This window comes from Pagrus pagrus (assembly GCF_965226575.1).
Source record: "Pagrus pagrus genome assembly, chromosome: 18".
In the NCBI taxonomy this organism is placed as follows: Eukaryota; Metazoa; Chordata; class Actinopteri; order Spariformes; family Sparidae; genus Pagrus; species Pagrus pagrus.
The window spans coordinates 10774046-10802040 of NC_140202.1; the positions used below are offsets into that span (position 1 = coordinate 10774046).

General features: G+C 44.0%; 2 protein-coding genes across 3 annotated transcripts; one reads left to right on the plus strand and one right to left on the minus strand.

The window, feature by feature from the left end:
- Nucleotides 1-186: 186 nt before the first annotated feature.
- tfb1m (transcription factor B1, mitochondrial) lies at nucleotides 187-27994 on the minus strand. The gene is made up of 8 exons (XM_084381953.1): nucleotides 27889-27994; nucleotides 26582-26728; nucleotides 25855-26006; nucleotides 25541-25649; nucleotides 25305-25456; nucleotides 24211-24330; nucleotides 2201-2328; nucleotides 187-1228 (listed from the first exon to the last, which is right to left on the minus strand). The coding sequence occupies exons 2-8, from the start codon at nucleotides 26712-26714 to the stop codon at nucleotides 952-954; spliced, it is 1071 nt and encodes a 356-aa protein (XP_084238079.1). The 5' UTR covers nucleotides 26715-26728; nucleotides 27889-27994; the 3' UTR covers nucleotides 187-951.
- On the plus strand, nucleotides 10066-14936 carry LOC311274340 (claudin-20). Of its 2 annotated transcripts, none has more exons than XM_084381954.1 (2): nucleotides 10066-10206; nucleotides 10871-14936. In XM_084381954.1, exon 2 carries the CDS (start codon nucleotides 10997-10999, stop codon nucleotides 11789-11791), a length of 795 nt encoding a protein of 264 aa, XP_084238080.1. In that variant the 5' UTR covers nucleotides 10066-10206; nucleotides 10871-10996; the 3' UTR covers nucleotides 11792-14936. The 2 variants fall into 2 exon arrangements, with proteins under 2 accessions (XP_084238080.1, XP_084238081.1); XM_084381955.1 differs by lacking the exon at nucleotides 10066-10206 and adding an exon at nucleotides 10213-10475.
- Nucleotide 27995: the final 1 nt, after the last annotated feature.

Genomic DNA, 27995 nt, shown 5'->3' on the forward strand with positions numbered 1-27995 from the left:
AAACCTATCTGCCATGAAGATCTGATGAAATCCCGATTGTGGTTGGAGATTAACACCAAGCAATCATCAAAAGTGAGTGAATTTCACTCTCTTGGCGAGTCAACCATGGCATGCCATCTGCCACACTGGCAGGCAACAGCCCTGCCATGTTCTATCGATTATAATCTGCTCTAGCATGCAACAAGGAATATTTAAAACACTTTTGTTGACAAAGAACCATAAATAACAACACCAGGGTCTGATTTATTTAACATACATGTCATAAATGCAATACTTTGCACTGAAGTGTAACAAATATATGATAGTATTGCTTCCAGAAACATTTATTATGGTAAATTTGCCATTTATTTCATATATATAGTCATCACTTCCTCTTCTTTTAATACAACAAGAGTCTTTCTGGAGCTGACAAATTCCCACCACTTTCCTCTTCCCTTTGAGCTCTGCCTCCCAAGTGACTAAGAAATACAGTACACAGTGGAAGGGGAAAATGGCCTGGATATGGTGCTGCCATGTTGTTCCCGTTCTCTAAACCGCCCTGAAACAACTCTGACATTTCTTTCAGGTCCCACAGGACGAGTTGTTATGCAAGTTTGATCTGAAGTAAGAACTGTGACATAAAAGAGATTCTCGCTCTCAAAGAACTACTGGGGGTAACTAGCAGGCTTTCTTTGTTCTCCCCCAAAACACACGACTCTGCTTTAAGTGTCCCATCCTGGAAAAAAACTGATCCAAACCAAACCAGGATCTTTATGCTTCTTGTGGTGCTCCTCTCTGTCCCAGGATTTCATGTACCACGTTACCGATTGCTCCCCAGGTGCAGGGAAAAACATTTTAAAAATGCATGCATATGCCAGGTTGAAATGTCAAGGCTAAGAGCAGTCTGTTGTCTCCCTGTGCTAAGAGATGCTATTAAAGGGCTTGTTTTGGTTTCCGTGCTTTCCTCCTCTTTCAGCAGGGTTGTTGAGGACTTGGTGTGCCAGTTGCCATGTCAATAAATGTGTCCACTGGTGTGTTTCTTTGCCTGGCGAGGTGCTTCAGTCTGAGCTCCTCTCTGAAGTCATAGCTGAGGAGGGTGGGCTCTTGGGTGCAGAGATGAGCATAGGCATCCGCTAAAGCCCTGAAATGGGGTATGGTGAGCTCTGTTGGGCGCAGAATGGGGTCCACATCTGCCTTCTGCATCATCTCCTGTGTCAGCTCAGCACGACGCGCCTCAGGGAACAACTTCCTGAAGGGGGGGAAAAACAGTGAAGAAATGATACACTACATGATAAGTACAGATTCCTACACTCAGGTCCCTTTGATATATTAATGATCATGCAAGTTTAATGGCATTATAAAGTTCAAACAGAAAGAAATTATCCCTCAGCAATTATTTCAAATCTGTGAAGTTAATTGAAATCACACAAAGGGCTAGAACAGCTCATGAATTGTTAATTTGCTCCACTGCCATGCTGCATAGTCGAGGGATGTAGATACTGTCACACAACTCGCACAGACACAAACTTCTCGAACATAGAAAGGGCAGGAATAATTTAAATGTCCAATTTTCATTTATTCTGCTTTCTCTCTCTTTCAGAATATTCAATACGGAGAGGCAGCCATTTATTTATAAGACATTTCCCTGCCTTTCTCTGCAGGTTGATGAGCGTTAGCCAATTCCACACACTCTGGAGTACAGATGCTTTTTAGGCGCTTCAGCGCTGGTGCCTCCTCTCCAATTTGGTGCCGCTGCCGCCAACCCACTGTAGTTACATAAAATATGCTGCCTCGTCTTCCTATGCCACCTCAATGACTCATAATTGCTGCTCTCCTTCGCACAGCCAGTGTTCTTTTGTTATCCGGGCCTACACACACTTTCCTAACAGGCAGGGGGGTGATGGGCAGCCTCTGCACATGCATGTGGGTGTGTGGGTTTGCTGCAAGTGGTTTTGAGTGTGCTCTGATGTTCACACTTCAGTTAGTGACAGCCTCAAAAGTTGTGTCTATGTCAGAGTGGTGTGTGTGAGACCAAGGAAAGCAAATCAAAAACCGTTCTAATTAATGATGAGATGAAGATGCAGCTGTCAGAAAACAGAGAATGAAAAATGTAGAGAGGGAATGATAGATGAGGATGAGACAAGATTAAAAAGTAAAAGAGAGGGAGGAAAGAGAGGGGAGATGCTTCACAAGCTACATCAAGTTGTATAATAGTGCTTACCCTATTCCTTTATGGCAGTGCTTCCTGCGAAACTGGAAAACGTTCCTGACGACTTTCTCCACCAGCTGGAAGGGCTGCTGGATCTGGGGCTGAACCAGAGGGGTGAAGTGCACTATTCCCACGTCAACCTACACATGCACACACAGAGCAAGAGGAATCCAAACAGCAGGAGGTTAGCACAGAGCCTCAAACTAGATTGCAAAGAGTGTGTTCATGGTAATGACAACAAAAAAGTGGCAAAAAAAGAGTATCTGTGCGGAGGACGGGGAAGAATGCCAAGTGTGGAGAAAAAATGGCAGACAGAAAGGTTGCCTGACAAATGGCCAGAGAAATACAAAGCTGGACAAAGAGAGAGAGAAGTAGAGGGATCAACACAATGGGACAGAAGAAAAGAGGAAAGGCACAAAATAAGATGACGCAGCATGGCTGGCTGGCGAGCCGGTTCTAGTTGCCACAGTAACACCTGTGCGATGGACCATAGAAGCTGAGCCTCTCTCTATCTTTCCTGCCTCTCTTCCAGTCACTGCATCACCACTGAGTTTTCTTAATACCTATGAGCCTGACTCACTCTTGACTCCATCCCATTGTCTTTATCTATCCAGCTCTCCCCTTTTCACTGAGCGTGAGGCCAATGGAGCATGAACACATATAGATCCAGTGGCAGGTATGTTAGGCAGCCAAAGAGCTCAAGTCCTGCTTTAAGGGAGACTCAGTGGACACAGGTACTATGATGAATTCTCTTATACCTGCTTTCAACTCCTTACTGGGTAAAAAATCATTAGAGTCGTGAAAAACTACCACCACAACTTTGGCTCTGTAGAGCTTAGCAAGTATATTTTTTATTGGTATACTCACTGGGCTTTACAGCAGGTATATCAGTGATCATAGTCATTTCATCAACATTACATTATGGCAACTTTTTTAACTGCTTCTCAATTACCATTAGCAAACTTTTTCACCTATTCATTCATTGTAGTCATCTATTTCAACCAATTATCCATAACCTTTAGCTAACTAATTGTTTTCTCAATTACCGTCTATTCATTACTTTTAGCTATTTTACCATTGATTCATAACCTTTAGTCGACTATTTTAACTGTTTATCCATAACTTTATTTAAAAAAATGTATCCATTATCTTTAGCCGACTTTTTCAATGTTTTATCCATTACCTTCAGCTAACCATTTCAACTTTTTATTCATCAGATTTAGCTAGGCTACTTCATGCATTTATGCCTTACTTTAAACTAACAGTGTTACCGTTATAGCTATCCCCTCTGCTCACTTGCTAGCTTGTTTCCATACACTTTCATTGAAACATGTTGTGTTCAGTGTTACAGCTGACTAAATAAATGGTGCTGTTTTCTATTCCAAACAGAGATCTTATTTGAATTGAACTCCAATCTCTCTCTATAACCCTAGCAGCAACTGATGTACCCACTGTGGTAGGCTACAATTACACCTGGTTGGGTCATTGAATTACAGTAGAGGACTGGTGGTGGTGGTGTGATAACCTTGGCTCCAGTTCTTCACTAGCTGCTGTCTCCTGATCCTCCCTGTATCAGCCCTAAGCTGACATGACACACTGTTGAAGTAATTGTGCCAGACTCAGCAGAGCCTAACTCTTGCTCTCAGATCGCTTCCTCTTTAACTTTCAAGCATATATACGTTGGCATGTTCTCTCCACGCTCTACTGCTTGTTCCCCTTCAAATGAACACCTACTGTCTCCATCTTCTGAATCCACGAAAAGATCAGAAGAACCAAAATACTTCTAAATAAACTACTATTTCTGAATCTCTGGATCGTGCGTTTGCAGCACTAAGAAGGCCATCATCTTTCAAGGGCGTTTCACATGATGCCTTTCAGTCCTGCAAGTTGAGGGTCTGCTGCACAATCAGAGAGATTCTCTACTGTGCGCAGAACAATAGCACAGCCAGACAGTGGGCAGCAGAGTGGAGTAGTCCTGTCTGTCTTTCCATAGTTGGTAATAGCCTTACTTCCCAAGTTAGGGAGCACTGAGAGGGACTGTACTCTGATCATCAGCATCAATAGTCTTAATACTAATAGATTTCAATTGTGTTTCTTGTTTTCAAGTGCCTTTCAAGGGAAGACTCTTTATATAGCAAGACAAAATAATGAACATCGGTATAAGTACACCCCTTTCCATCTGAATGGAAAAGAAATTGAGATCTGACAGTGCATGTATGTTTTTCGATGAAAGATACACAAGCTAAGAAGACATACAAGAGAGAAGACAGATGTTGCATACTGTACATGTGCAGGTATGTAATCAGATGAGACAACGGTGTACCGTGCAGGCGCATGAATGGCACAGCATGATAATGTTTAGATGCAAGCCAAGCATGCAGAAAACACACACCCGCAGACCACCCGTCTTACTCACACAAACACATTTAGAGAGGTAAAATTAAAAGACATCAAATTACGACTCCGACTGTAAGCCCTGCAGAGCTCCTCCATCCTTGAAGCCTGTATTCCTGGATTGTGTGACTCACACTCATTCACAGCCGCCTTTTGCTTTCCTGGGCTAGGGGCTGGCGTCGATAATTAGGGGAGGAAAAGTAAAGTGGTCCAAGGACGCGCAAAAGGATTCCTAATGAGCTGTTTAGATTCGCCTTTTCTGCGAACAACCGAGGTAGCGCTTGGGAGCACTTGTAAACCGCAGCACTATCTTTTATCAGATCTATAGATCCCTGTGTAGAGATGCCAGGCTGCTGCTGAGCTTCCTGCCGCAGTGGCGTTTAATGGGGCAACAGTGGTAGAGACAGTGGAGGCTCTCATCAGCCCTGAAGGCTAGGTGCAATAATAGCGCAGGAACACTTCTGGGTTCAACATTAGATGGATCGACGTTGAGTATGAAAGGAAGGCTTGTTTTGAGTTGAAGCTCTGAGTGCATGTACTGCACAGCTGTTAGGTAGATCTCATGTTCACTTTTAATGTCCATTTTTGTCACGTTAAACACAGTCTAACATTGAATGATGACTTCATGGTTTATTTGTGTCAGTAATGGGCTTGGCTTCTACTTGATATGTTCATTATTAATACACTAACCCCTTTTAGTTCAGATGATGCATTTTAAATAAAAAGGCCATGCGGCAGGCGATGCCAAGGGCATTGAGAACTGTCGCTGCATCATTTAGTTTAGAACAGAGGCGCCTTTTATTATGAGAATCAATTCCTCCACCTGTCACGTCGACATGCAAGTATTTTGGTCGGGATTTTGTATCTGGATTGCACAAAATGGCTCTATCAGTGCTTTGGTGATGCAAGATCAGACCACCATCTGTTAGGAAGAAGCAATAAAAAGGAATGTCTTTAATTTCACTCTCTGCTGGAATAATTAGGCCATTTATATTCCGCACTTCATGATTTAGGAGAGGAGCAAGGGGAAAAGTCGATATTGGGACTATACAGGCAGCGGCATTTCAGCCATCAGCTTGTCCAAGTCACTTTGCTGTTATGATTTATGTATGGCCTTGCAACACGGCTTCACTAGGTAGCACCACTGGAATATATCCTGCTCCCTGCCATTAATCCTCCCCCTGATAACCTCAACATGCAAGGAAACTCCATCTTAAATCATGCCCTGTCACCTGGACCCTTGACTGAGGTGCTATGAACATGCCTTCAACACCCCCCAAGCCCTCCTCCCCCCACGAAACCCCTAAAATACTTTGCATCTGCGGGGAGATTCTGAACTGGAGTAGCAGACTGACTTATTGACCCTATCTGACAAGCTTAATATCTCTCCCTTGCTCAGGTTCTCCCATTTCTCATCCCTCTCTCCTTAGACATGTGGCAGCATGGATCACACATACAGAGAGGGACTGGAAATGCTCTGACTGTAATCACTTTTTGAAGGCTGGAACAAACCATCGTATTTAGCGGGGAACACAAGTAGATCATTCCGACCAATTTGGCTTTTAAATTACATCGTTATGTAAGGATCTATATTAAAGCTCATTAAAAAATTCCTCTTGCTTCTTCTCTCTCAATCCGGCTATTTTGATCAGACCCATTGAAAACAAAGACTGTAAACATTTACATAGACCTTGAACCTTCATCTTCCCACATACTAAAAAAATCTGATAAACCTTGCATTTCTACTGTAAAAAGAAGGTTTTATACGGCTGGTTCCTCTGGCAGAATGTTAAGAAAAGGGCAAAATATTAGAGATCTCTATCTAAAAGTCACGACTGCTTTTGACCGCTACTCAAGACCTTTTCTGACCTACCTGAGTACAATAGTCCCACATCCATATTAACATACTCCTGTGTTACTGTACTTCATGCGTTTGACCTTCTCAAAGCTCAGCAGGGAACTACAGTATATAACTCCAGCTTTGCCCTATGGTTCTCCAGTTCCCCTTTCCCCATTTCCTCCTCTGACGTCTCTTTCTTGGTCAGTTCTTGCCCAATGGTGTGTGAGCAGTAATTTGTCATGTCCCTCTGAGCGTAACCAAGATGAGATGGCAGGGGCCCTGGGGCACCAGCCACTGTGCTACCTGAACCACCAACACTTGCGCTTACATAATGGCAGGCGGGTTTCTGAGAAAGAGCAGGGGGATGGAAGAAAGCTATATACAGCAAAGGGAGGGCAAGAGAGAAAAGCTCGCAGAGATCCTGCAACCAAAGGGAGAAGAGCTGCATTAATCATGACAATACCTTTGGAAGACAACCTCCATTACATCAGTGGAGGGAGACAGCCTCTCAGAGAGGAGAAGGCAGCAGTCAATGCCGCTGAATATACAAGGCTGATGTTGCTTGAGGGGTTTAGGGAGGAAGGGCTTTGGCTTCCTGTGTAGGCAGCCCTGCGTACTTCCCATGAAATCGCCCATGGCATGCACGCAGGACATTAAAAACCGTAGCCCTGCTCTTTTACAAGATCAGCTCCTTGGGGAGAAGCTTTCGTCATAGAAAATCTTGAACTTTGCTAAAAAATGTGAAATTTACTGGAGCAGTGGAACAGCAAATACAGACAACATGGGAAAAACAGTTTTGATGAGATATTCACAAAGTCATAAATGCGATGCTGCATTCTTCGCTCAAGTCAGTCTTAATAGACTAAGCTCGAGAGACTCATTAATCAGGACAATGTCGGTAATTTTGCAACATGTCACAAGTGATTTGCCTCGGACAGGTTTACACATATTATGTATGGTGAAACTGGACCGGGGCCCTGCTCCGCAACAAGATTGCATTGACAGCGACATCACAGCTATCACACGACACCTTGCATCTCTGCTGTGAACAGACCGCCTTTGCAAGACGATGAGCACGAAAACCAATTACGCAAGGGAGGACATAAAAGAGGAAAAATGCAAATTGAACGATAAAAGCCCCTTATGTGGGCAAAAGGGTGCATGGCTGGTCCGACTGTGCCTCGGTGCTGTGCCGCAGAAAGGCTGGAGAACTCTGCTGTGAGGTGACGAAATAAAGGGGACCACACTCATAATAGCCCGCAATATCTTCACACATCACAGCTTCATACATCTGCACTCACCGGGTGTATGTTAACTGGCTTTTGCTCTTCTCTCCTTCCATCTTTTTCTCCCCTTTCATCCGCTCCCTCTCTAATCTGTTTACTTATTTATCTCGCTCCCCACAGAACAACACCAGCATCAGCACTTAGGATCTCATCGGTTACAAGGAAGACAGGTCCCACGCGTCATACTGTAGTGTGTCTGTAGAAAACTGGAAAAATGTCTCTTCCTGCTGCAGTGGTTTCCCGCAAGGAATTCTGAGGATGTAGTGTTGAAGGTCGACACCAACATCACACCGAGGTAATGTGGTGTGCGCTGTCCCCGCACGCCGGCCAGATCTCATTTTAAGAAAAAGGTCTCTCAGGGGTAGTTTACGGGAAAAACAATGGTGGCTGGAGAGACCAACGGGCCATATTAAACAAACGGATCAATAGCTTAACAAATCAATTGCTACCAACCTATCTGCACCTAATGGCTTTGGTCAATGCTTGTTCGTTATACTATAAGTGGAGGCAAAATAATTACCCACAGCTGGCTTGTTTTTGCTGTTTTGCCCATGCAGCAAAATAATAGCAACACACATCTGCGTTTCCAAGGGTATGGGGCCGACTGCTCCTGTCTGATTTTTTTTTCCCTCTCATTTTGTCCTCTTTGTCATTCATGAATCAAGGCCGTCCTAGCCACTCCCACCCTTGTTGTACGTCCTCTACAGAGACGAGAGGAGAGACAGGCAAAGACAGGGGAGCAGCTGTGAGTTTTAGGCTCCTGCTGACTGATGCTTGATGAAAATGACGCCCCAGGGAGGGTCAGTTTTGGCATGGTGGGGTACACATGCTGCCCCGGCCTGTGGACCAACGCATAAACAAACAACGCTTTCGGAGAACACGGTATCTGCTCAGCTCCTGTGGTCATAACGATTTTTTTCTTCCGTCTTAATTAGATTAACCTTCCCAGTTGTGTAGTGGGCCTATGTCTGGAAATCTTATCTCGACTTTGCATCTTGGCAATTTCTTATCTTTTAACAACAGCAGTGTTGCATTATGATTACTGAGCAGCTCAAAGCAGGAATGGAATGATTTAATTTTAATTTGTTTGTTAATTTACATTACACAGCAGGAAGAGTTTCTCCATCCAGAATAAATTCTGAATAGAAAAACAGTGTCATGTTTGAGCAACAAATCTCATTGTGCAAAACTTCATAATTCATATCATATTAGATGAAAAATGCTGCCATATTTGTCACTCGTATTACGTCCGCCAAAGAGGTTTTCCCCCGTGTCTGTTTGTTTGTCGATTGCTTGCTTTGCAAGCAGAAAAACTAGTGAACGTATTTTCACAAAACGTTCCAGAAAGTAACAGACCACTTTAACTTTTGTTCCAGATCCTGATAGAGGGATAGATCCAGAAATGTTTTCTTCAACATGGCCAGATTGAGCATCTTTTGCCATTTTTGTTCATTTCTCAAGGAATAACGCATGGAGGTAGCTGGTATCTATGAGTAAGTACAATTTGATGCAGTCCCCAGATCTGGTGAGTTTATCAATAGAGTATCATACCCAATAATGGATCAGGCTTGATTGAATTAAAGGGGGCTATTGGGCCTTGGCGGAGGTATACTCTTTCCTGATACTCTGTACCGAGTCTTTACTTGGAAAATTATATTTTTTATTGACAAACATCACATGTGTGAGTCATGGCACAACTCACAGGATCAAAAGATGATTTGTCTCTCTCCATTCACTATCATACATATTTTTTTCCCAATTAAGGTCCCAGGAGGGAAACCAGAAGGGCTGACTTGGGCTCTCTATACTGTTTCACTTTGTTTATAATTGGCGGACCTTGCCACCTTCCTAGCTTCACTTTCCTGAGGTCCTTATTATCCTCTGGGAAACAGCTTGTTTATTCAGTTTTGGAAAAAAAAAAAAAAAAAAAAAGGCTAAGTTTATATTTTTATCTTGTAAAAATTAAAAACTCTCAGTTTGAATTTCTTCTCCAAAACGACACAGTGCCCCTTTAGACTGATAGAATGAAAGGTGGTTGATCATTGGTTGTTGTCACGCAGGTAAAGGTGATAAGAGGTTTGAAAAGTTGTTGTGAGGCAGACACTCCAGCGCGCGCGCGTACGCACGCACGCACACACACACACACACACACACACACACACACACACACACACACACACAATAACCAGCGAGGAGAGCGAGAGAGGGGGAGAGATGGAGAGAGATAGCGCTAGAGAGAGAGAGGGAGAGAGAGGAGGGAGACAGGCAGCGCGCTACGGTTATTTCTCCCAGTCTCCGGCCAAGGCTGTGTGGTCCAACAGAGCGGGGATGTCCTCTGATACGTTGTTGCAAAGGAAATGGACGGCTTGAATGGATCCGTGGTCCGGGCTCAGTTCTCCTGCTCGCCCCCTCACCAGCCCGCTGTCTGTCAATGTGTGTGTTTACAGGAATCACTGCGAACAACGTGACGCGGCAGCGCCAGCTCTGCACCAGCCGGGGTAAGGGATTATTTCAACATCGCTTTTTCAGCCCCTTTCTCGGATCGAAACAACAGCAAACACTAAGTCTGAGCTTCGAGATTTTTTATTACTCAAAGCCGGAACGACCTATTTATTGTGATGAGAAGGACCACAATGCGCTGGCAAGGAAGTCCGACCAAATAGTGGTAAAAAATAACTGGTACATGGCACGAAGTTTAATTCTAGCGGCTGATTGAATGGAATGAACTGCCACTTCACCTGAGGATAACGTTTGTCTGTTTTTAAAGGTAGGCTCAGTTCATTAGGTAAACAGCACTGAAATCAAAGTGGTACAATATACAGTATATGAGTGGGGTGAGGGCACTGCAGCTTTAAGTCCACATAGCTATTGAGCATTGCAAATACCACAAACTCATTTCTCCCTCTCCAGTAACAGCTCTATGGGGCTCCGGTGAGGAAAAGGAGAAGGCAGCGCATAGAAAATGAATACGTGCACAACAACAACCCACAGTGTTTTGCTTACCTACAGTACAGTCAGCCAGAGCCTGCTGTTAACGCTCACGCTTTCACGCTGCCCTTTGTTTCCAGCCAGAAAAGTCTGTTTGTGTGAGGTGAATGAGGGGAGGAAGAAGGAGGGGGACCCACACTGTTCAATTTCTCATTTCCATCTCTCTCCCTCCAGTCCGGTGGAGCCGCAGCCGAGGAGCTGAGGAACTGGAGATTTGACTGGCAGCTGGTACACCATCAAGGGAGGGGAGAGAGAGGCGACTGGGCAGTGGGGTCGACGAGCCTGGCTGGCGCTGGGTGAATGCTGCCTGGCGAGGACGAGGGCTTAGGCGGCGGCGGCAGCATCAACACGAAAAGGAGCATGGCATCCACGGGCATGCAGATATTTGGATTTGTCTTGGCGCTGCTGGGCATCATGGGTGCCATGGTCGCCACACTGCTGCCCAACTGGAAGGTCAGCGCAGATGTGGGCTCCAACATCATCACAGCGATTTCCCAGATGCAGGGTCTGTGGATGGACTGCACATGGTACAGCACAGGCATGTTCAGCTGCACACTTAAGTATTCTGTGCTTTCACTACCTGCGTACTTGCAGACTGCCCGCACCACTATGGTGCTCTGCTGCGTGCTGGCTGCCATGGGCCTCTGCCTTGCATCCCTGGGACTAAAATGCACACGTTGGGGAGGTGGACGGCGCTCCAAGCGGCATGCTGCGATCGCCAGCGGCGGCTGCTTTGTTGCTGCTGGCTTTCTGTGTCTGGTGCCTGCTTCCTGGTTTACCAACGAGGTCATCACCAACTTCCTGGACTCCAGTGTGCCCGAGAGCAATAAGTTTGAGCCTGGGGGTGCTGTGTACGTGGCCTTTGTTTCCGCAGGATTCCTCTTCATGGGGGGGTGTATCTTCTGTATGTCCTGCTCGGGGAAGAGACATGGCCCCCAGGACCTGGTCCTGCTTCCTCCTCCTGACAAATTGCTGCTCCAGCAGCAGCAGCAACAGCAACAGCTGCTCCAGCAGCAGCAAGAGCTCCAGCACCAGTACTGCTCTCTCTCCCCGTTAGACAATAAGACGGGCTACAGCCTGCAGGACTATGTGTAATAAAGCAGTGCTGCGTGCGCTACGGCTAAAGGGAGATGAGCCTGAGGGGAAACCATCCTGGCTTATGCTACACACTCGGCTCTACTCCAGATGGAGGTGGAGAAAAAAATGAGAAAGGAGGGCAACAACTTTGAATTCATTTTCCCTTCTCCTCTATCTCGCTCTTCTACCTTTTTCTGTTTTGCAAGCACAAGCAGTGGAGGTATTCCCTAAGCAGCGCCTTGGAACAGTGAATGTGTAAGGAGCCAGGATAAGGTGCTGCAGCGTCGGAGGCAGCCGCTAACCAAATGCAGACATTCTTCATCAGTAAATCACAGAAAGAGTTCCCTGGGGAATGGATTAAGCAAATAAGGAAGCCTTCCATGTAGATTTTTTTTTTCCCTCGCCAAAGGTTTGAATTGAAAGAAAAAAAGCAATCATTTAGCTGCTATTTACAATCGTTTGGAACCCTCTCAATTGACATAGTAGGCAATATAATGTCTGAGAACAGAAGGTGGAAACCCTTTCATAGCAAGCCATTGTAGTCTTTCCTATACTTATCCACTAGAATGCTACGTGGAACTGATTGAAATAAATGGTCATATTTTTGTTAGCTACTAGAATGATGTTGATATTTTGCCTATAAAGCATGCTGTGTGGAGCCTGTCTGTGTATTAATACAGCGGAATGCCTGGTAGAAGACTGAGACATAGCCACACAATGCCTGTGCCTGAAAAGCTGTAGAAACATTACCCTGCTGTAACTGTTCAAAGAGGACTGTTAGGAGGAGTCGATGGTGGCTGCTGGGCTGGATTTCAGACAGAAAACACAGACAAACAGTTGCTTGCCTCGGTCTCTGCAGGTGGACGTTTGAGAGAGACGGAGAGAAAATTAATAGGAAGAGATTTGATCCTTCAGCAGAGTGGACTCTTCTGAGATGCTGTTTTTTTTGTATTTCCACCCAGACGAAAACATACTGCCCACCCATCCCTCCACACCCACACACTTACTCACGCTCTTGTGTGTCTTTGTGTACACACAGTAAACACTCAGACACGCCAGCTTTTTGCATGTGCTTTTCACTCCTGTCATCCTCCTCCACACTGCCATGGTAACAGAATTCGCCATTCAATTGTCTTTATTGTCTGGGGGCATGTGCATGTCAGTCAGTGATCTGAAGTTGTTTAGGGGGCATATTTTCCTCTCGCCACTGCTCCATAAGCTTTAATCAGAGGCTCTGCTCACACTACTTTCACTAATCCCCTTTATTAGCCGGTGACATGAGGCAGCATCCCTGCTACGTGGTCAGAGGTTTTGGAAAAACGCTCATCTTCGCTGTGTTGGTGTCTATACCATTGCTAGTAGTCTCACAGGGATGAACGGATGTCTAATGGTGCAGTGGCAGAGGGAAGCCGAGAAGGAGAAGCTTCTCGAGTCATGGTCGACTGGGTAGCTGTGTGGCAGGCAGCTAAAAAAGGTTTGAGTCATTCTCCATATGTGACTTGTTTTCCAAGTGCGTCAGCAGTGCGCATATGCTACCAGCCTGCACCTGCAGACGGTCTCAGTGTCTTAAATTGCAGCCACTTGACTATGCCACCATTCCTCATTTCCCTACCTGTCACTCTCATCGCTCCCCACCCCCACGCCGTCTGTCCTGCTCGTGTCACACCACTTCACATGGATGTGATCGCTGACAAGAAAAGGCTGATGCATGTTGAAGGCATGGCTGCTCCAACACATGCGCACACATCAACAAAAGTCCCACCTACTCATGTGTCAGTAGCACTGTTACGCTTTAACACAGTCATGTTTCAGAGCTTGTTCTCTTAACTGGGGGAAGGATATTGGTGGGATATTGTTTTCGTGCTTGAGACAAGCCTTGGCAGTGATGTATGGAACTGCACATTCTCTCCTTCTCTCTCATAAACATGCAGCTTCCTGGGGGAGAGCAGATGGCTAAGCCCAGCTCGCCACCTGCAGGCTGCTGCCGGCACGCCATGGGCATCTCTGTGGGCACCACTGCCGGCCCTGGCAGCCCTTTAGGGCCAGGTTTCTACCCCACCCTGACTTAGCCATCTTGCCCGGCACGGACTGTAGCCGACGGACCGGCCTCCTGACAATAACTCACTGCCCAGGCACCATAACCAATGCAATAAACAAAGTAAAGAATGTGCCATGTCATCAACTAATACCGACACGTTATGCGTTTCGAGAATGTGCCAAAATCGTTCATGATGACACGTTTTAATACTATCTGGAGTTCTTTCTGTTTATTTTTTTATTGCGTTGTTTGTACATGAATTATACATTAGCAAATGTTTTATGGATTTGTGATTTGTTCTGCCAGACTAAGTCTCAAGTCAACTAGATGCTTGTGTACAGTCCAGTGCAGCTTTCGAGGGTTATTTTAAATCCTCTCTATTCCTCATTTCCCAAAGCACAGCAAGACTTTACAGGGCATGAGAGTTGCATTGGAAAAGACATGAGTGTAGTATTTATAAATGAAAAAAAAAAAAAATTGTTTCAGGAATTCTGCTTCACTGTAAGTCTGTTACAACTGTACACAAGTATCTAGGCTTTAAGAGGTGTTCGTTTATACTGAGGGATCACGACTCTCTCCGATTGTTTCAATATAAAATACAATGTCATGTTCATACCATATCTTCTTTATAAGAAGACAACTCAATGCACCTTTGCTTGTGTTACTTTACATGACAGCAGTTTGTTTCAAGTGGCTGAGCATTCCAAGCTCCCCGGACCAGTACAAACACATAACACACCTGGCACTCTGGAAAAACAAAAAAAGGGAAGGATTTCTGTCTGATAGGATTCAGCAGGGACATATGAGCTAGAGATTTCTCTTTTTTTGTGGCTGTGCAGCTTGATCATCGGCACGCAATTTCATTAGCTTATAAATGGCCAGAGTGCAAAGTGACTAGGTCCTAAAAAGTCTAAAGAGTTACAACTCTCCTGCATATACTGTAACAAGACATTGATTTATCATTTTGATAACTGCAGCTTATTTTTGTGGATGCTTTAGCACTTCTTACTTTGCCAGAGCATATTTGTGATGATGAACAGTTCACAAGTTCTGATACAGTTGTCTCAATGTGCTTGTGCAAGTAGTTCTATTTTTTACCAATAAAACTATTTTGTGAAAGCAACACACCTGCTGTATGTAGTCTCTCGTGTGTATGAGGCTGACAAGGATGGAAACAGCGTTCATCCTCCTGCCAAATGTACAGATTGTTGGATGGTACAGGCTGTGCTTAGTGTAGGCAGGCAGGCTGCTCATAAACATCACAGGAATGCAGCAGTATCAGTCGATACGCTTCCATGAAACATTACTATGGGGGTTCTGAAAAGGAAATTCTTAGTTCAATAACATACCTAGACTCCTCCAGTCATTCCTTAGTGAGATGATAGGCTCACCGATGAGTGAATTAAAAACAACACCTCTGGGAGGTTAAGGGATCGGGAGTTGTCTCGCTGTCTGCTGTATCCGACACAGTGTCATGAATTTACTGACGCCATGTAGAGCAGCTGCTGGTAATCATTAGTGAACCACAAAAGAAAGATAACACAGAGTAGGAGGTTGTGTACGGCAGACATTCACATAAAGAGCCAAACAGATGACAGCTGCAATTTATCACCAACATGAATCTACACAAATGTGTCTTTAACAAGCAGATATCAGCTTATTCCAGATGTATTGGTGTATAAGCTGCCTGACAAATTCTTACAAACTGAAATAGTTTTTTCTCCAGAGAGCAATGACAATTGATTACTTGATTATTATTATAATAACAGATTCATTGTTTAAAGTCATTTATCGGTTCTAGCTGCTTAACTGGGAGCATTAGCAGCTTTTCTTTGTCTTATGTGAATGTAAATTAAATATCTCGGGGGTTTTGGGCTAAAACATAAGTGATTTGATTTTTAGTTTGAGCTTTAGGGAATTCTGAAGGTAATTTTTCTAAATTTTCGGACATTTCCCCGAATAATTAATACAAAAAATAAATAGGCAGAATAATCGATGATGAAAAAAATAAAATGGCTCACCCAGAACAATTCTTAGTCATAGTTTGTAATAACTAAATGCATGTGATTGATATAAAAATGTGTTTGTTAATGTTTATCTGCCTATTGGCTGGTATATTGTTATTCAGAGATTTTAAGCTGCTATAAGTGATATATTATTTTTTATTAAAATCAGTAAATGTAAATAGCTCTACATTCCAACAGTAATCACCCATGTCTCTCCTCCCCCTGCTCATGCAGTAAAAGAGAAAATAAATGTTCTGGTATCCTGGCCCACTCAATCCAATCAGGACAGAGAACTCCATAAAGAGGCGGTCCTGTCTGTTACTGATCGCAGGATCCTCCTGTTTGCTGCTACATTTGCTGCTCCCCGTTCATGTAGTGACGTATTATCAGAATGGGCCTTAAGATTCATGTATCGGTTATGCTTTAATGCATGCATTATAAAACTCGACACATGGAAACGCATTGACAGAACAAATGATCTATAACAGCGCCAACCAAAGTGAGGCCTGTGGGCCAAATTTGGCCCAACAGAAATTTCAAATTGGCCCGCTAGATCTTTCTATTGATTTTTTTTTCTTTTGACATAATTAATTTAAATCGGTTTATGCAGTTTTATTTTTTGGAGAGGTCAAATCTAAGACAATCTAAAAAACATCCCTCCCTGCAAATGTGTTGAATGAAATTGTCTTTCCCTGTGCAGACAAGAGGAATACCAAAACACAAAATATAAATGCCAAATGACTTCTCCACACTGAACTTTGCACAACTTGCTGAATGTTGATGTCTTTAGCCTTAAGCAGACCTTGCAATCAGAACACTGTACAGTGAGTTCCTTAACTTTTAACACCTGCATCATATAGTGTAGCCAGTCCACTTCGGATGGAGCACTTGTTAAATAATTTCTTTCCAGGAGGATCTGGACTCTCATTACAGCTGACTGGAGCCTCGTCGACACCGGCTGAGTGAGAATCCGCTTTCCCGAAACAAACATGGATTATTCAACCCTCTCTCTCATTCTCCCACTCCTCTTGGTTATGCAACAAGAGCGCAGATCAAATAACTACTCCTCTCGTGGGGAAACGCTAATAAGATCGGCTCCTCTGTGTATTTAACCTACATTTTCCATCAAAGGCTCTCACCCCAAGTTGCCGCTATGACAGATCTGGAATGTGAGCTTAGATGAGGCCGGGTGAGCGCTTGTCAGTTTGAGGCGGGGGGTTAATCATGCTTCAGGCTCCTCCTCTTTGAACTTCCCTGCCACGTCAGATTTGCAGATTATTTTATTGACCTTCTTGACCGGCAAATAACCTTTCCAAAGATCAACCACACAAAAAAAACCCGTGGAAAACAATGAAGCAATTACTGTGTTAATGCTCGCCACCATTCATGCTGGCAGACACAAAGAGTGAGACAGATATCAGAGCATGTTAAGCCACTGTCATGCCATCCCTCACCAAAACTCCATTAGCAATCGCCACATTGCTCAAAACACAGTCAGCACCCAAATCGCTCCAGTCTGTCAGCATGCTTAATGTGCGGCTCTTTGTTTTGGACAGCCGTTATGCTCGCTGAGGTTCATATTGGAGATATAATGCGGTCATCAACGCTGAGGGGGAATGACCTTCCTTTGTTGGAGCCGCTCTCCTCTGGTCCCAGCGCCCATGTGAGGCTCAGGGAATAATAGCAATGACCTTGGCTGAGCAGTTAACTGCTGAGAAAGGCAATAAAAGCTGTGGAGATGACAAAAGGAGCGCTTGTAGGAAAACAATACACTCTGACAGTTCAAAGGAGGCCCTTTAATATTTCAGCTTTGAGCAAGGGGCGGGACGTGTGGGCTCGGAGGAGTCGGTAGCTGAAGGTGAGGGAGGCTAAATGCTTGAAAGGTGTGGGAACAGCAGGTTTTCTTCAGATACAATCTGTATCTTTCTTGATGAAAATGATCACTGCAGATGTTGTTGTACTGTATAAAAAGACTACATGGTATTAGTGAGAGGAATGAAGAGCCAAGGCAGAAGCATATTTGTCAGTTGCTGAAACAACTGCAATGAAAACACCCACTAAATCCAACCCACAGTCCCTCTAATAAGCCTAAAATGAAGTCATGAAATCACAGTGCATGAAGTTGAAATTAGAGCGTTCAAAAAACCCTTCAAGTTAATAGCTTATAGATTGATGCCTCCCATTGTGGTACAGCTTTTTTTCCACCGACTTCATTAGTCGTCAGTGTATCATAGCACCGCTCGCGATTTACTTATTTGAAGCTGACCTTCTTTATAGCATTATTCCTCAAACTACCTGCATATTCTCTTGGCATGTTCACTAACTAAACAGAGCTGAATGTGCTAAACTCTGAGCGCTGACTCTGAGCGAACCCGGCACAGTTTCCTGTTAGGAGGAGCAATAGATCTCTGGTGGATGTTCATAAGCAAACTCTGCCAACCTCTGCATTTTGTTTAAGGAGAGAGAGGATGAGGAGGGGAATATTTTTAGCTTTTCTTTACCTTGGCTCCGTGATGTATTGAGACCAAGCCCTCTGGCGTTTACCGCGCCGGCACGAGTCATTGAAATAACTTTCCCTGATACTCCTGATACCGCGCTTGACCCCGTTTTGCGAGATAGGAACAGGCCTGGATGAATTGTGTGCCTGTGGCAGGAGGTGAGAAAGCGGCGCGGTCTCTCTGAGTTGATTTTCACTCCAACTGGTGAGGCGAGAGCTGGGCCACTTCAGGTCACAGAGAGGATATCCATCACCTAGTCTGCCACCACATCTCAATGGACTGAGGTGGGTCACATTCAACTGAAACACTCTCTGAATTCAAAAGGAAATTATTATATTGAGTCTTGAAACAGCTGCGGACACCTTAACCATTGAGAAAAACAGGAGGACTCTTTGAACGAGCGTATGCATCCGTTTCAAACTCTCCCTGACAACTGTCGGCCATAATGAATGTTTAATGCAGCGTCAACAAATTTAATTTGGGCACTGCTCATCTGGCCTGTGCTCTTGGATGCCGATTTTGTACAAGGCGAACATCTGTAGGGCTCTCCTCCTGTGAGGCTCAGTTAGTTGGTGGGTGATGTCTGATGCAGCCATTACTCAGAGCGGGGCTGTCGACTGGCCCAGACAACCATCTGCTGGAGGTACGCCTCACTCTCCTCTCAGATCCGTCTCTGTCATGAATCTGTCTTCCAGCGCTCTGTGCTCTCCGTGTGGAGGACGATATGCTGTTTTTAGATGCTTTTCCAGGCTTTTGTTTCATTTCACATCAAGACCACATGCGCTTTCATTCCCCCACTATTCGCTAACTCAATCGCCATCTCTTTTTGCCTTTATGCTTTTATCTCACTGTGGTTTTAGTCTGTTTCCAATGTTTCCTCTTTTATTCTTATCATCTCCCACTAAGTTTTTTCTCCTGCCTCATTTTCTTTTACTGTTTTTCTTTTTACCTCAATCATTTAGTATTTTACTGACACTACTAGAACTACAACCATTAATCCATTCTCGATCAAAAGGAAATTGAGTACCAACTATTGTACCGTTTCATCCTTTAGGTAATTTTTCAAGCAAAAATGTCAAACATTTGCTGACTGCAGCTCCTTAAAAGGATTTGCTGCTTTTCTTGGTCATTTATGATCATAAATGTCTTTGGGTTTTGAACTGTTGGATGGACATCCCGGTTGGCTCATGCCCCAAGCAAAGAAGTTTAAGTATCTCAGGGAAAGTAGAGCGTGAGATGGACAGGCGGTTAAGGGAGGCATCAACAGTACTGCAGGTGTTGCGCTGGGCCGTTGTGGTGAAGAGAAAGCTGAGCTGGAAGGCAAAGTTTTCAATTTACCAGTCCATCTACGTTCCAACGCTCACCTATAGTCATGAACTGCGGGGATCGACCGAAAGAATGAGATCACAGATACAAGCAGCTGAAATGAGTTTGAGTTATGGCTGGGCTCAGCCTTAGAGATAGGGGGAGGAGCTCAGACATCCTTGGGAGCTGGAGTAGAGGCATCGCTCCTTCACGTCGAAAGGAGTCAGTTGAGGTGGTTTGGGCATCTGACTAGGATGCCTCCTGGGTACCTCCTTTTCCAGACATGACGAACTGGGAGGAGACCCCGCGGCAAACCCCGGGGCAGACCCAGAACTCGCTGGAGAGATTATATATCTAATCTGGCCTGGGAACGCCTCAGGAATCCCCCAGAAGGAGGTGGAGTGTTGCTATGGAAAGGGGCTCTGGCAAACCCTGCTGAGGCTGATGCCGGCACATGAAAATAATCGTTAGTTGCACCTCTACCCACTATGCCTCTCAGTACCTCCTTCTAAAAGCCTCACTCTTTCTAATGAATAAAGCAGTTGTTAGCAAGATCCGGAGCTCTGTTGGAGCTCTACAGAAGAGACAGCAGGTTGCTCGTGATGGAGCATCCGTTGCACGACTTATAGACCCGCCTGTGATGGACAGAAGTTGATTTTAATCACATTCTGCCGAGGAAGCGAAGAGGCAGGGGAAGAGAGATGAGCGAGTCAACCCACACTCTTTACTCTTCACAAATCAGCTCTTTTCCACGTAAAGAGGCAGTGAAGATGAAAGTGGTTGACTGGATGTCCGCGTTGAAGACGCAGACACTAGATGGCAGCAAGCGCTCTGAAACTCCTTGACCCCTGACCAGAATACAAATTAGAAAGATGTATAATGAATAAAGCAACAGCAGAAGAGCAGTTTCTATTCTCAGTTTTCTTCATTGAGAGACATTTTTCAGGTATTTGTGTAGCTCTGAATGACATGCAATTTAGAGATCACTCAGTCTGTCCGTCTATGTGAGAATTAACAGAAGGAGCGTGACTAATAAGGAAAGGGAGGCAGGTGTGATCCGCAGCAGGACAAACCTAGGGCATTCAGAGCCTGGGGGAACACCATCAAAGCAGCCAATCACTGCTCTCAGAAAACCTTCAAGGACAATCTCAGTCGCTCAACGTGACACAAGAGAGGTGCAGTCCGGGGGCGAGATGAACAAGACAGACAATTGAACAGCGACGATAAGAAGCTATCTGCCCAGCCCACGTCAATATGGGCCCCAGCAGCCGCTAATGTGAAATGGATTCAACATTTCCCTTCTCATTATCCTATTACCCTGCACTGGACAGATCCTATAGGTTCAGCCAATCCACCCGTGCTTCCCCTTCCCCCACCTTTAACTATAGCTATTTTCTCATCATGACTATTTGAAAAGGTTCAGTGATGCCGTTGCTTTTTCTGTGGCTCTCTGCGTTATGTTTGAGTGCACAGTATTGAAGCCACTTCAGATGTTTTTCACTCTCACGTGTGTAGCATAGCACCTGCTGCTGCCTATTTTATTTACTGCAGTGTAGGAGAGGAGGACATCTAAACCCACTGACCAACCCTTGACATTTTGTCTTGACAGAAATGTTCAGAAATATCTCATCAATAAATGACTGAGAGGAACTGTTCCAGGATGGCCATGACTCACTCACAGCAGCACACAGTCTCAGGTTCAGACTAGGACTGCACGATATGGCAAAAACAAGTCATAATTGAAGCCCAGTTGTGCTTCACCTCACAACAAGGTAATACCAACAAGTAGACCCCTGAGCCGATTTATTGGCTATAGGTATGAGGTACAGTCACACACACTCCCAGAGTCACACATGTTGGAGTAACCGAGACAGAGACAGACAGATATACAGGGATATAGAAGTATCTGTATCTGTATCGGGAAGGAAAAAATGGTATCAGAACATCTCTACTATAAATAGTGTACGGTATCAACACCCAAGACAGTATCCACTAGAACGTATGCTTTATACTACACGTATGACAACATTTTCATGGATCTCTTTTTGCATTCTGACGATATATTGGTCAGTTTTCCAGACAAACCACTGCTTTAGCTAGAAGTCTTTATTTATGTGTCACAACCCAACCCCCCCTTCCCAGCCCTTGATGATGTCCTGTAAATCAGGCAGGACATTTTTACTGTTCATGCACATTCTGCGTAATTACTCTGGTGTGCACCAGTAAACAATACCGAGCCATAGAGCTTTTTATGAATTATACTACATGACATACTAGTAAAAAGCGGCCTGCACAATGCAGAGAGTATGATAGCAGTAATATACTCTATGTGTGCTCTCTGATCTTTTATAGGACACCGGCAGCAGGAGGCCTGCTCATCAAACAGCCATCATCTCTTCTAATGATATCAATTCGACCAAGTGGCCATTAAAACATTTAGTGGGGATAGATGGCCAATGTGGGCATGTGGGAGGCGCTGATTCATCTGCAGTGCACTCGCATGTGAGCACTGTAAGCCCACTCTGTTCATTTTTATACATTACCGCACATATACACGTGTGCACATTTACAGCTCAGACAAGCATGCTGAAATCCATTGAGCTACAGTTTGACGTACACAAAAAAATAAGACACTCAGGAGTAAAATTTTAAAAAAAATGCAGAGAAAGGCAGCCGAGTGCGATGAAATAATCATTGGGAGCCTCTTCTTCTAAGAGAATGAACAATCAGCGATGGTCCCATTCACTCTGCTGCATTTTGCTCCACGCAGGAGATTAAATATTTACCAAAAGTGGCTCTCCTAAAGAGCCACGACATCTTCAAGGGACCAACAGTCCATCTCTGACATCCACCTAACACCTTTCCTTTAATACAGGAAAAGGAAAACATGGTTTCATTTGTACAGAGATGTAAGAGAGCTCCTGAGTCTTAAAGAAGACTTGTGTGAGTCTAACTGTCTATTAGCCAACAATGATGTTTAAAATTTTGCATCAGGGCTTTTATTTTTTAATGTGCCCTCTGGTCCTACTATAAACCCCCAGAATAAAGAAACCTGGAATCCTCATATTCTGATGTTATGTAAGATCGAACGTCTTTCTTTCGCCACTGTAACACGCACCCGGGTTGAAAGACGCAGAGAGAGAAACTGGTCCTAAAAAAGAACAAGGCGCAGTGTGATCGTGCCACATCTCAAATACCCACTAGGCATCATTACAACCTAGAAAGGGTCCAAAGACAGAACAGAGACAACACTGATTCCACACAGTCTTAATGAAGCCTTAAAGCAAGAAGAGCGAGGGAGGGATGAGTGATGGTGACGTGAAGAGAGACTCAGACGGGACCAGACGGGGAGCAGAGATTAGGAGATGTGAGGGGATCCCACTGTTATCCTACAGTGGGGTACAAACTGTGATATAGTACTGTGTCAATCTGACAGCCACTATTTCAACACTGGCAGTAAAGGTTAGAGTCAAAAGTAAACTTTCTACAGATAGCAGAACTTAAAGTTGAAATTCTATTTCAGTATCATCCCCAGAGGGAGTACATGTGTGGATTTGACTATGATGGGCAAACAAGAGAGGAGAGGGAAATCTGGAATAGATAGCAATAGGAATAGTATAGCTCTTGTCGGTTCACTGCCAAAATGAGCATTAAATTAAATTCAAATGATCTGCCGCATGTCAAACAGAAGCCCAGTTAATAAAACTTGTCCTTGGAATAAAATTACGAACTATTTCTTTTTGCTCAATAACACACCGATTGCTTTTTGACATGGTAGTACTAAATGTAGATATATTTAAGATATCCTCCACACATATACAAGTAGGAAGGCATGCAAAAAATCTCAATGGTATGTCTGAAAAAAGAAATTAGGATAATAAGCAAATTAAAATCCTTAAAATGACGACTCCTCCCTTTTCTTCATTTATAATTCCAGAATATATGAATATGCAAACATTTGCACAAGATGTCTCCTACTTCACTGTAAAGTTCATTTCCACTGTATGTGCATTGGATGCTTTCCACATCAAACTTGTATATACTTCTGGACCAGGATTGGCCTCCAAACAATCTGTGATGTCACAAGTCATGCTCATAGGCCTCCTAAAAAGCCTTCTAGTGGCAAACATACACAAACCGACACAGTGAAGCTCAAACATTCAACTTTAGGAACAAGAAGAAAACACTTTAAAGGGGAACTATGTAACAATTTGTTGCAATTTACATGTATAAATAATTTTTCTATTGACCAGATGTGAGCAGATTGTAATGTGAAGAGAAACATGAGACCTTCACCATCTCTCTCAGTTGCCTATTCAAGCCTGTGGACGACTTGATGAAGTTGTTTGACGCTGCTGGACTGTGGATTTCTTTGTGAAGGACTTTTCTGTGACAGCCCAGAGGATGTGACTTTATGCACGTTCTCTTGTACCTTGTTTCAGAGCCTCTCTCCGCTCCACTAACAGAGAGCAACAATATCTAACGTTGGCTTAGAAATAGAGCTGGTAACATAAACTACAACCGGCTTCAAGCACAGCACACAAGTTTCACACAGCCCCTTTAAGTATTATCATCAAAGTTAAATCCTACCTCTGGTTTAGGTACGAAGGCCCGTCCAGGGATGGTGAAGCAGTTGCGGACTGTGCAGAGATATTGAGCCATAATGGACAGACGGCTCCTCTGTTTGCTGTTCGTGCTGGCTGTCAGCCTCTGGATGGAGAAGGACGACACAATTATAAATAAGCGATACACATGCTGTAAGCCCCGGATAATGTTGAGGTTGTATCATGTTGCTTTTAGTAGGAATCAAACATGTTTGGTAAACATATACATAAAGACCATAAACTGGACCAAAAGATTCAAGTTTCTCAATTCTGTTTTTATGTGTAATTAATAGAAGAAAATGAAGCAATCATTATAAATCATGCTCTGAATGGCCCAATTCATAAAAACACTCCAGATTACTTTATTTTGGCTGCAAATTGTGATTAATTATGGATCAAGAAATCAATATTTGATCATAATCATATAATTAGTCATTCATTACACAGCATTTTATACAGAGGCAGTGACTTGGCCATGTGTAGACTTCACACTACAAGCTTTGTTCAATTTTACACACGACAGCTAGGTTTTCATCCAGTGAAGGCGTGTTTTCATCCACTATTGTTAAGTGATAATGAGGAGTTGGTTTATCGAGATAAGGGAAGGAAAAAAGGTCACAGCCATTTTCCAGATGGAAGGCCACTATACAATTGCAGAAGAGGGAGTCCAATAATTAAAAGAGCACCAACTGGACCTCAAACAGTGAACAAAAATGTCAAAACCACAATGGAAACATGACATTTGTTTATTTCATGTATTAACGTGTGGAAGGATATGTCAGATCTGTGTGGAGCGATGAGAGGACTGTTTTTCATCTGCCGCTATTTTGGTCTCTTCAGCGTAGCAGAAGCTTTAAGCGCATTAAATCGTTTTTGAAACAGGCGAAAATCACCACTTTGAAAACATCCTGCAAAATGTGCCGTTTCCGTCAACCTTTTCCAATTCAATACTTCAAAAAAGCACATAAAAATGGATGGAAACAGACAGTTTATAGGTTTTTAATTCAATGACTGATTTGGCAGCTGGACATGAAAGCAGCATCCTGTAAAGTACACGCATTGAACACGGTTTTCACCCACCTCTGCAACCTCTTTCTGGAAAGTGAGTGTGAGTCTGGTGCGTCCGTAAGCGAAGGGCCCTGTTCTGTTGGCCATGTTCTCCAGCCACTTAATGATGAGGAGGGTTGACACGTTGAATGGGAGGTTCCCTATCACGTGAAGGTTTGGTGGCTCTGCGGAGCAACACATACACATCTAAGCTCCATGGATTTACTACACATGACCGCCATAAGCTTTCAGAAATTCCATAATCTTACCTTCTTCCCATGGCTTACAGATATTTTCTGGGAATCCTCGTTCCATTCTGTAGGTGAGTATGTCACCGTGGACGATCCTCAACCTCCCCGGTGCTGCCTCAGACAACAGCTGTGAAAACGGATGTGATATTCAAAGAGATAAATGAAAATGTGTTGAGAAAAACTAAATAATCGTCAGTCACTCTGTGGGTGGTTAATGATGCTGCAGTTTTAAGTAGATTAACTGGTTTCGTGCAGCTGACAGGTTGCAGAGCAGAGCTTTTTCTGCTCTGTGACCTAATGACCTTGATAACCATTGTGGCTGCTCCGTTTACCTTCAGCCCTGGGATGAAGCGTGAATCCTTCTCCACCACAAGCAAATCCGCCGCCCCGGCATTGAGGATGGAGCGGGTGAGACCCCCGGGACCAGGACCCACCTCGCACACGTGGGCATCCTTCAAACTGCCTGCCTGACGCACAAATTTGTCTGAAAAAAAAAAAAAACGAGATGGATGACCAATGGAATGGTGTGTTACATGTTTTTGCATACAGTGAGTGAATTATTACTAACTTAGTTCAACTCATGCATCATATACAGTAAATGACACAATACTCTCCACCCAAATGTCCTCATCAGACTCCTGGGTATCTAAATTGAGACGAATAGCGTGTTAGGTTGCAATACCTGTCTGCCTCTGTGTGATGAAGATGAGATGCATTAATCTAACAAGTCACCTTGTCCAAGGACAGGAGAGCAGATCAGACCTGCACTGCATCACTGATAATTATATTAAGGCTCGAGCTCTGCAAGGACTGCAAACAATCGACTCGGTCCGTTCACATTAACAGGAGATCTACTCAACCTCACACATACTGAGAAGCCTGTCGCTTCCAATGCCTTGAAACAAGGCTGCATGGGGCTGTGCAATCAAGTGCACTGACAAAACACACCATTGAGCCCTCGCTGTAGACACAGTAACAAAGAACAGGCGCTAGCAGGTATTGGTGCACTGCAGATAGAGCGAAAGAAAGACAAAGAAAGAGCGAGTGAGGCAGACTAACCTGTGAGCCTCAAGTCCAACAGAAAGTTCTGGGACAGCTGCTTCTCGGCTCTCAGCTTGTACAGCTTTATAAGCTCACCTACAGTGGGCAAGGGAGGCAAGCGGAAGGATGCCAGTTTCCTTGAGGCAGCCATCAGTCAGGTGAACACTGAGAAAAACAAACACACAGAAAAGGTGAGAGGAACTACGACCAGCTTCCTCTGCAGCAAACCGATTCAGCAGCTGAGAGGCATACATGTCTAAAAATACTCAAAAGGGCAACATGTGAGGCATTAATGGTAATAATAACCTGCCAGGGATAGAATTCTTATATAGATGTGAAAACTATGTTAAGTCAGGATTGACCTTTTGAATGCAATGTGTATATGCTTTTTTGGAGATTATATTTTGTCTTTTAGCCTTTATTGATTGGACAGCTTAGAGAGTGACAGGACACAGGGGAGAGAGTGGGAGGAAAACATGCAGCAAAGGGTCACAGGTCTCCCAATGTGCATATGGTTGAGTATTTTATTATAATATTGTGTCCTCTTACAATTGTGATTCTGCTATGTGATTGGGGGGGCTTTACTTTAACCTTCTACTTGCAATGCAAACACACAGTATGCAGATCAGACAGTGTTAATCTATGATTTCCTGTCTATTCCTGCAAATTGTTATCAATTCCAATTGCTTCATTATCAGGTCATGGGATTGATTTCCAATGTCTAGCCTTAAGCTGTAGTGCTGGGGAGCTGACTGTGTTGATGTTAGTGCGTCTGGTAACAAGATCTCGTGCACCACCTAGTGGTGTAATAACAGAAGACTAACTGGGCAATGAAAGAAAAGCACAAAATACATGATGCCACTTCTTTAAAAACACGTTCATATATGATTGTTTCTACATTTTGACTGCAGGTACCAGTCAGTCTAATTAGCAGTGAAGAAATTAGCATAATTCCCATTTGTGCACTATTACACATAAATAAAATTGGCAGGAAAAAATACTTTCTATATTTAATTCATCAGGAACAAGTCGGGACGATAGTGGCATACAACTCAGCAAAATAAAACTTAAAAAGTCGCGTTAAACTCTCGGTGACACTGACATTACACCGAGAGATGTGAGTGACACTGCTGTCACAGAGCTGTTAGCATTTGCAGCTAATGTTAGCTTTACTCCAAATGCCTTGAGCAGAGCCCGTGGTAAAAGGCTCTAAATGTAAACGAAACACTTAACAGGAGCTTTCTAGAAACCGAGGTAAGACTATGAACGAACTACACACAACACAATGAGCACACACGGCTTAAAACACACAAGAGTTCACCCACGTTTCTCACCGGCGTCGTTTTCCTCTCTTACATATCCGCATTCGTCACTGTATTGACGTCCAAGTATCCAATTAGCTTGCGAGGATGGCAACATGGACTAATCAGGT

What these genes read in the sequence shown, in the direction of transcription:
- LOC311274340 (XM_084381954.1), top strand. Translation starts at nt 10,997, where the DNA reads ATGCTGCCTGGCGAGGACGAGGGCTTAGGCGGCGGCGGCAGCATCAAC.
- tfb1m (XM_084381953.1), bottom strand. Translation starts at nt 26,714, where the DNA reads ATGGCTGCCTCAAGGAAACTGGCATCCTTCCGCTTGCCTCCCTTGCCC. An exon ending in GCTTCATCCCAGGGCTGAAG is followed by an intron (nt 25,650 to 25,854) that starts GTAAACGGAGCA and finishes CCGTTTTCACAG; the next exon opens with CTGTTGTCTGAGGCAGCACC. An exon ending in TCCAGAAAGAGGTTGCAGAG is followed by an intron (nt 24,331 to 25,304) that starts GTGGGTGAAAAC and finishes TTCTCCATCCAG; the next exon opens with AGGCTGACAGCCAGCACGAA.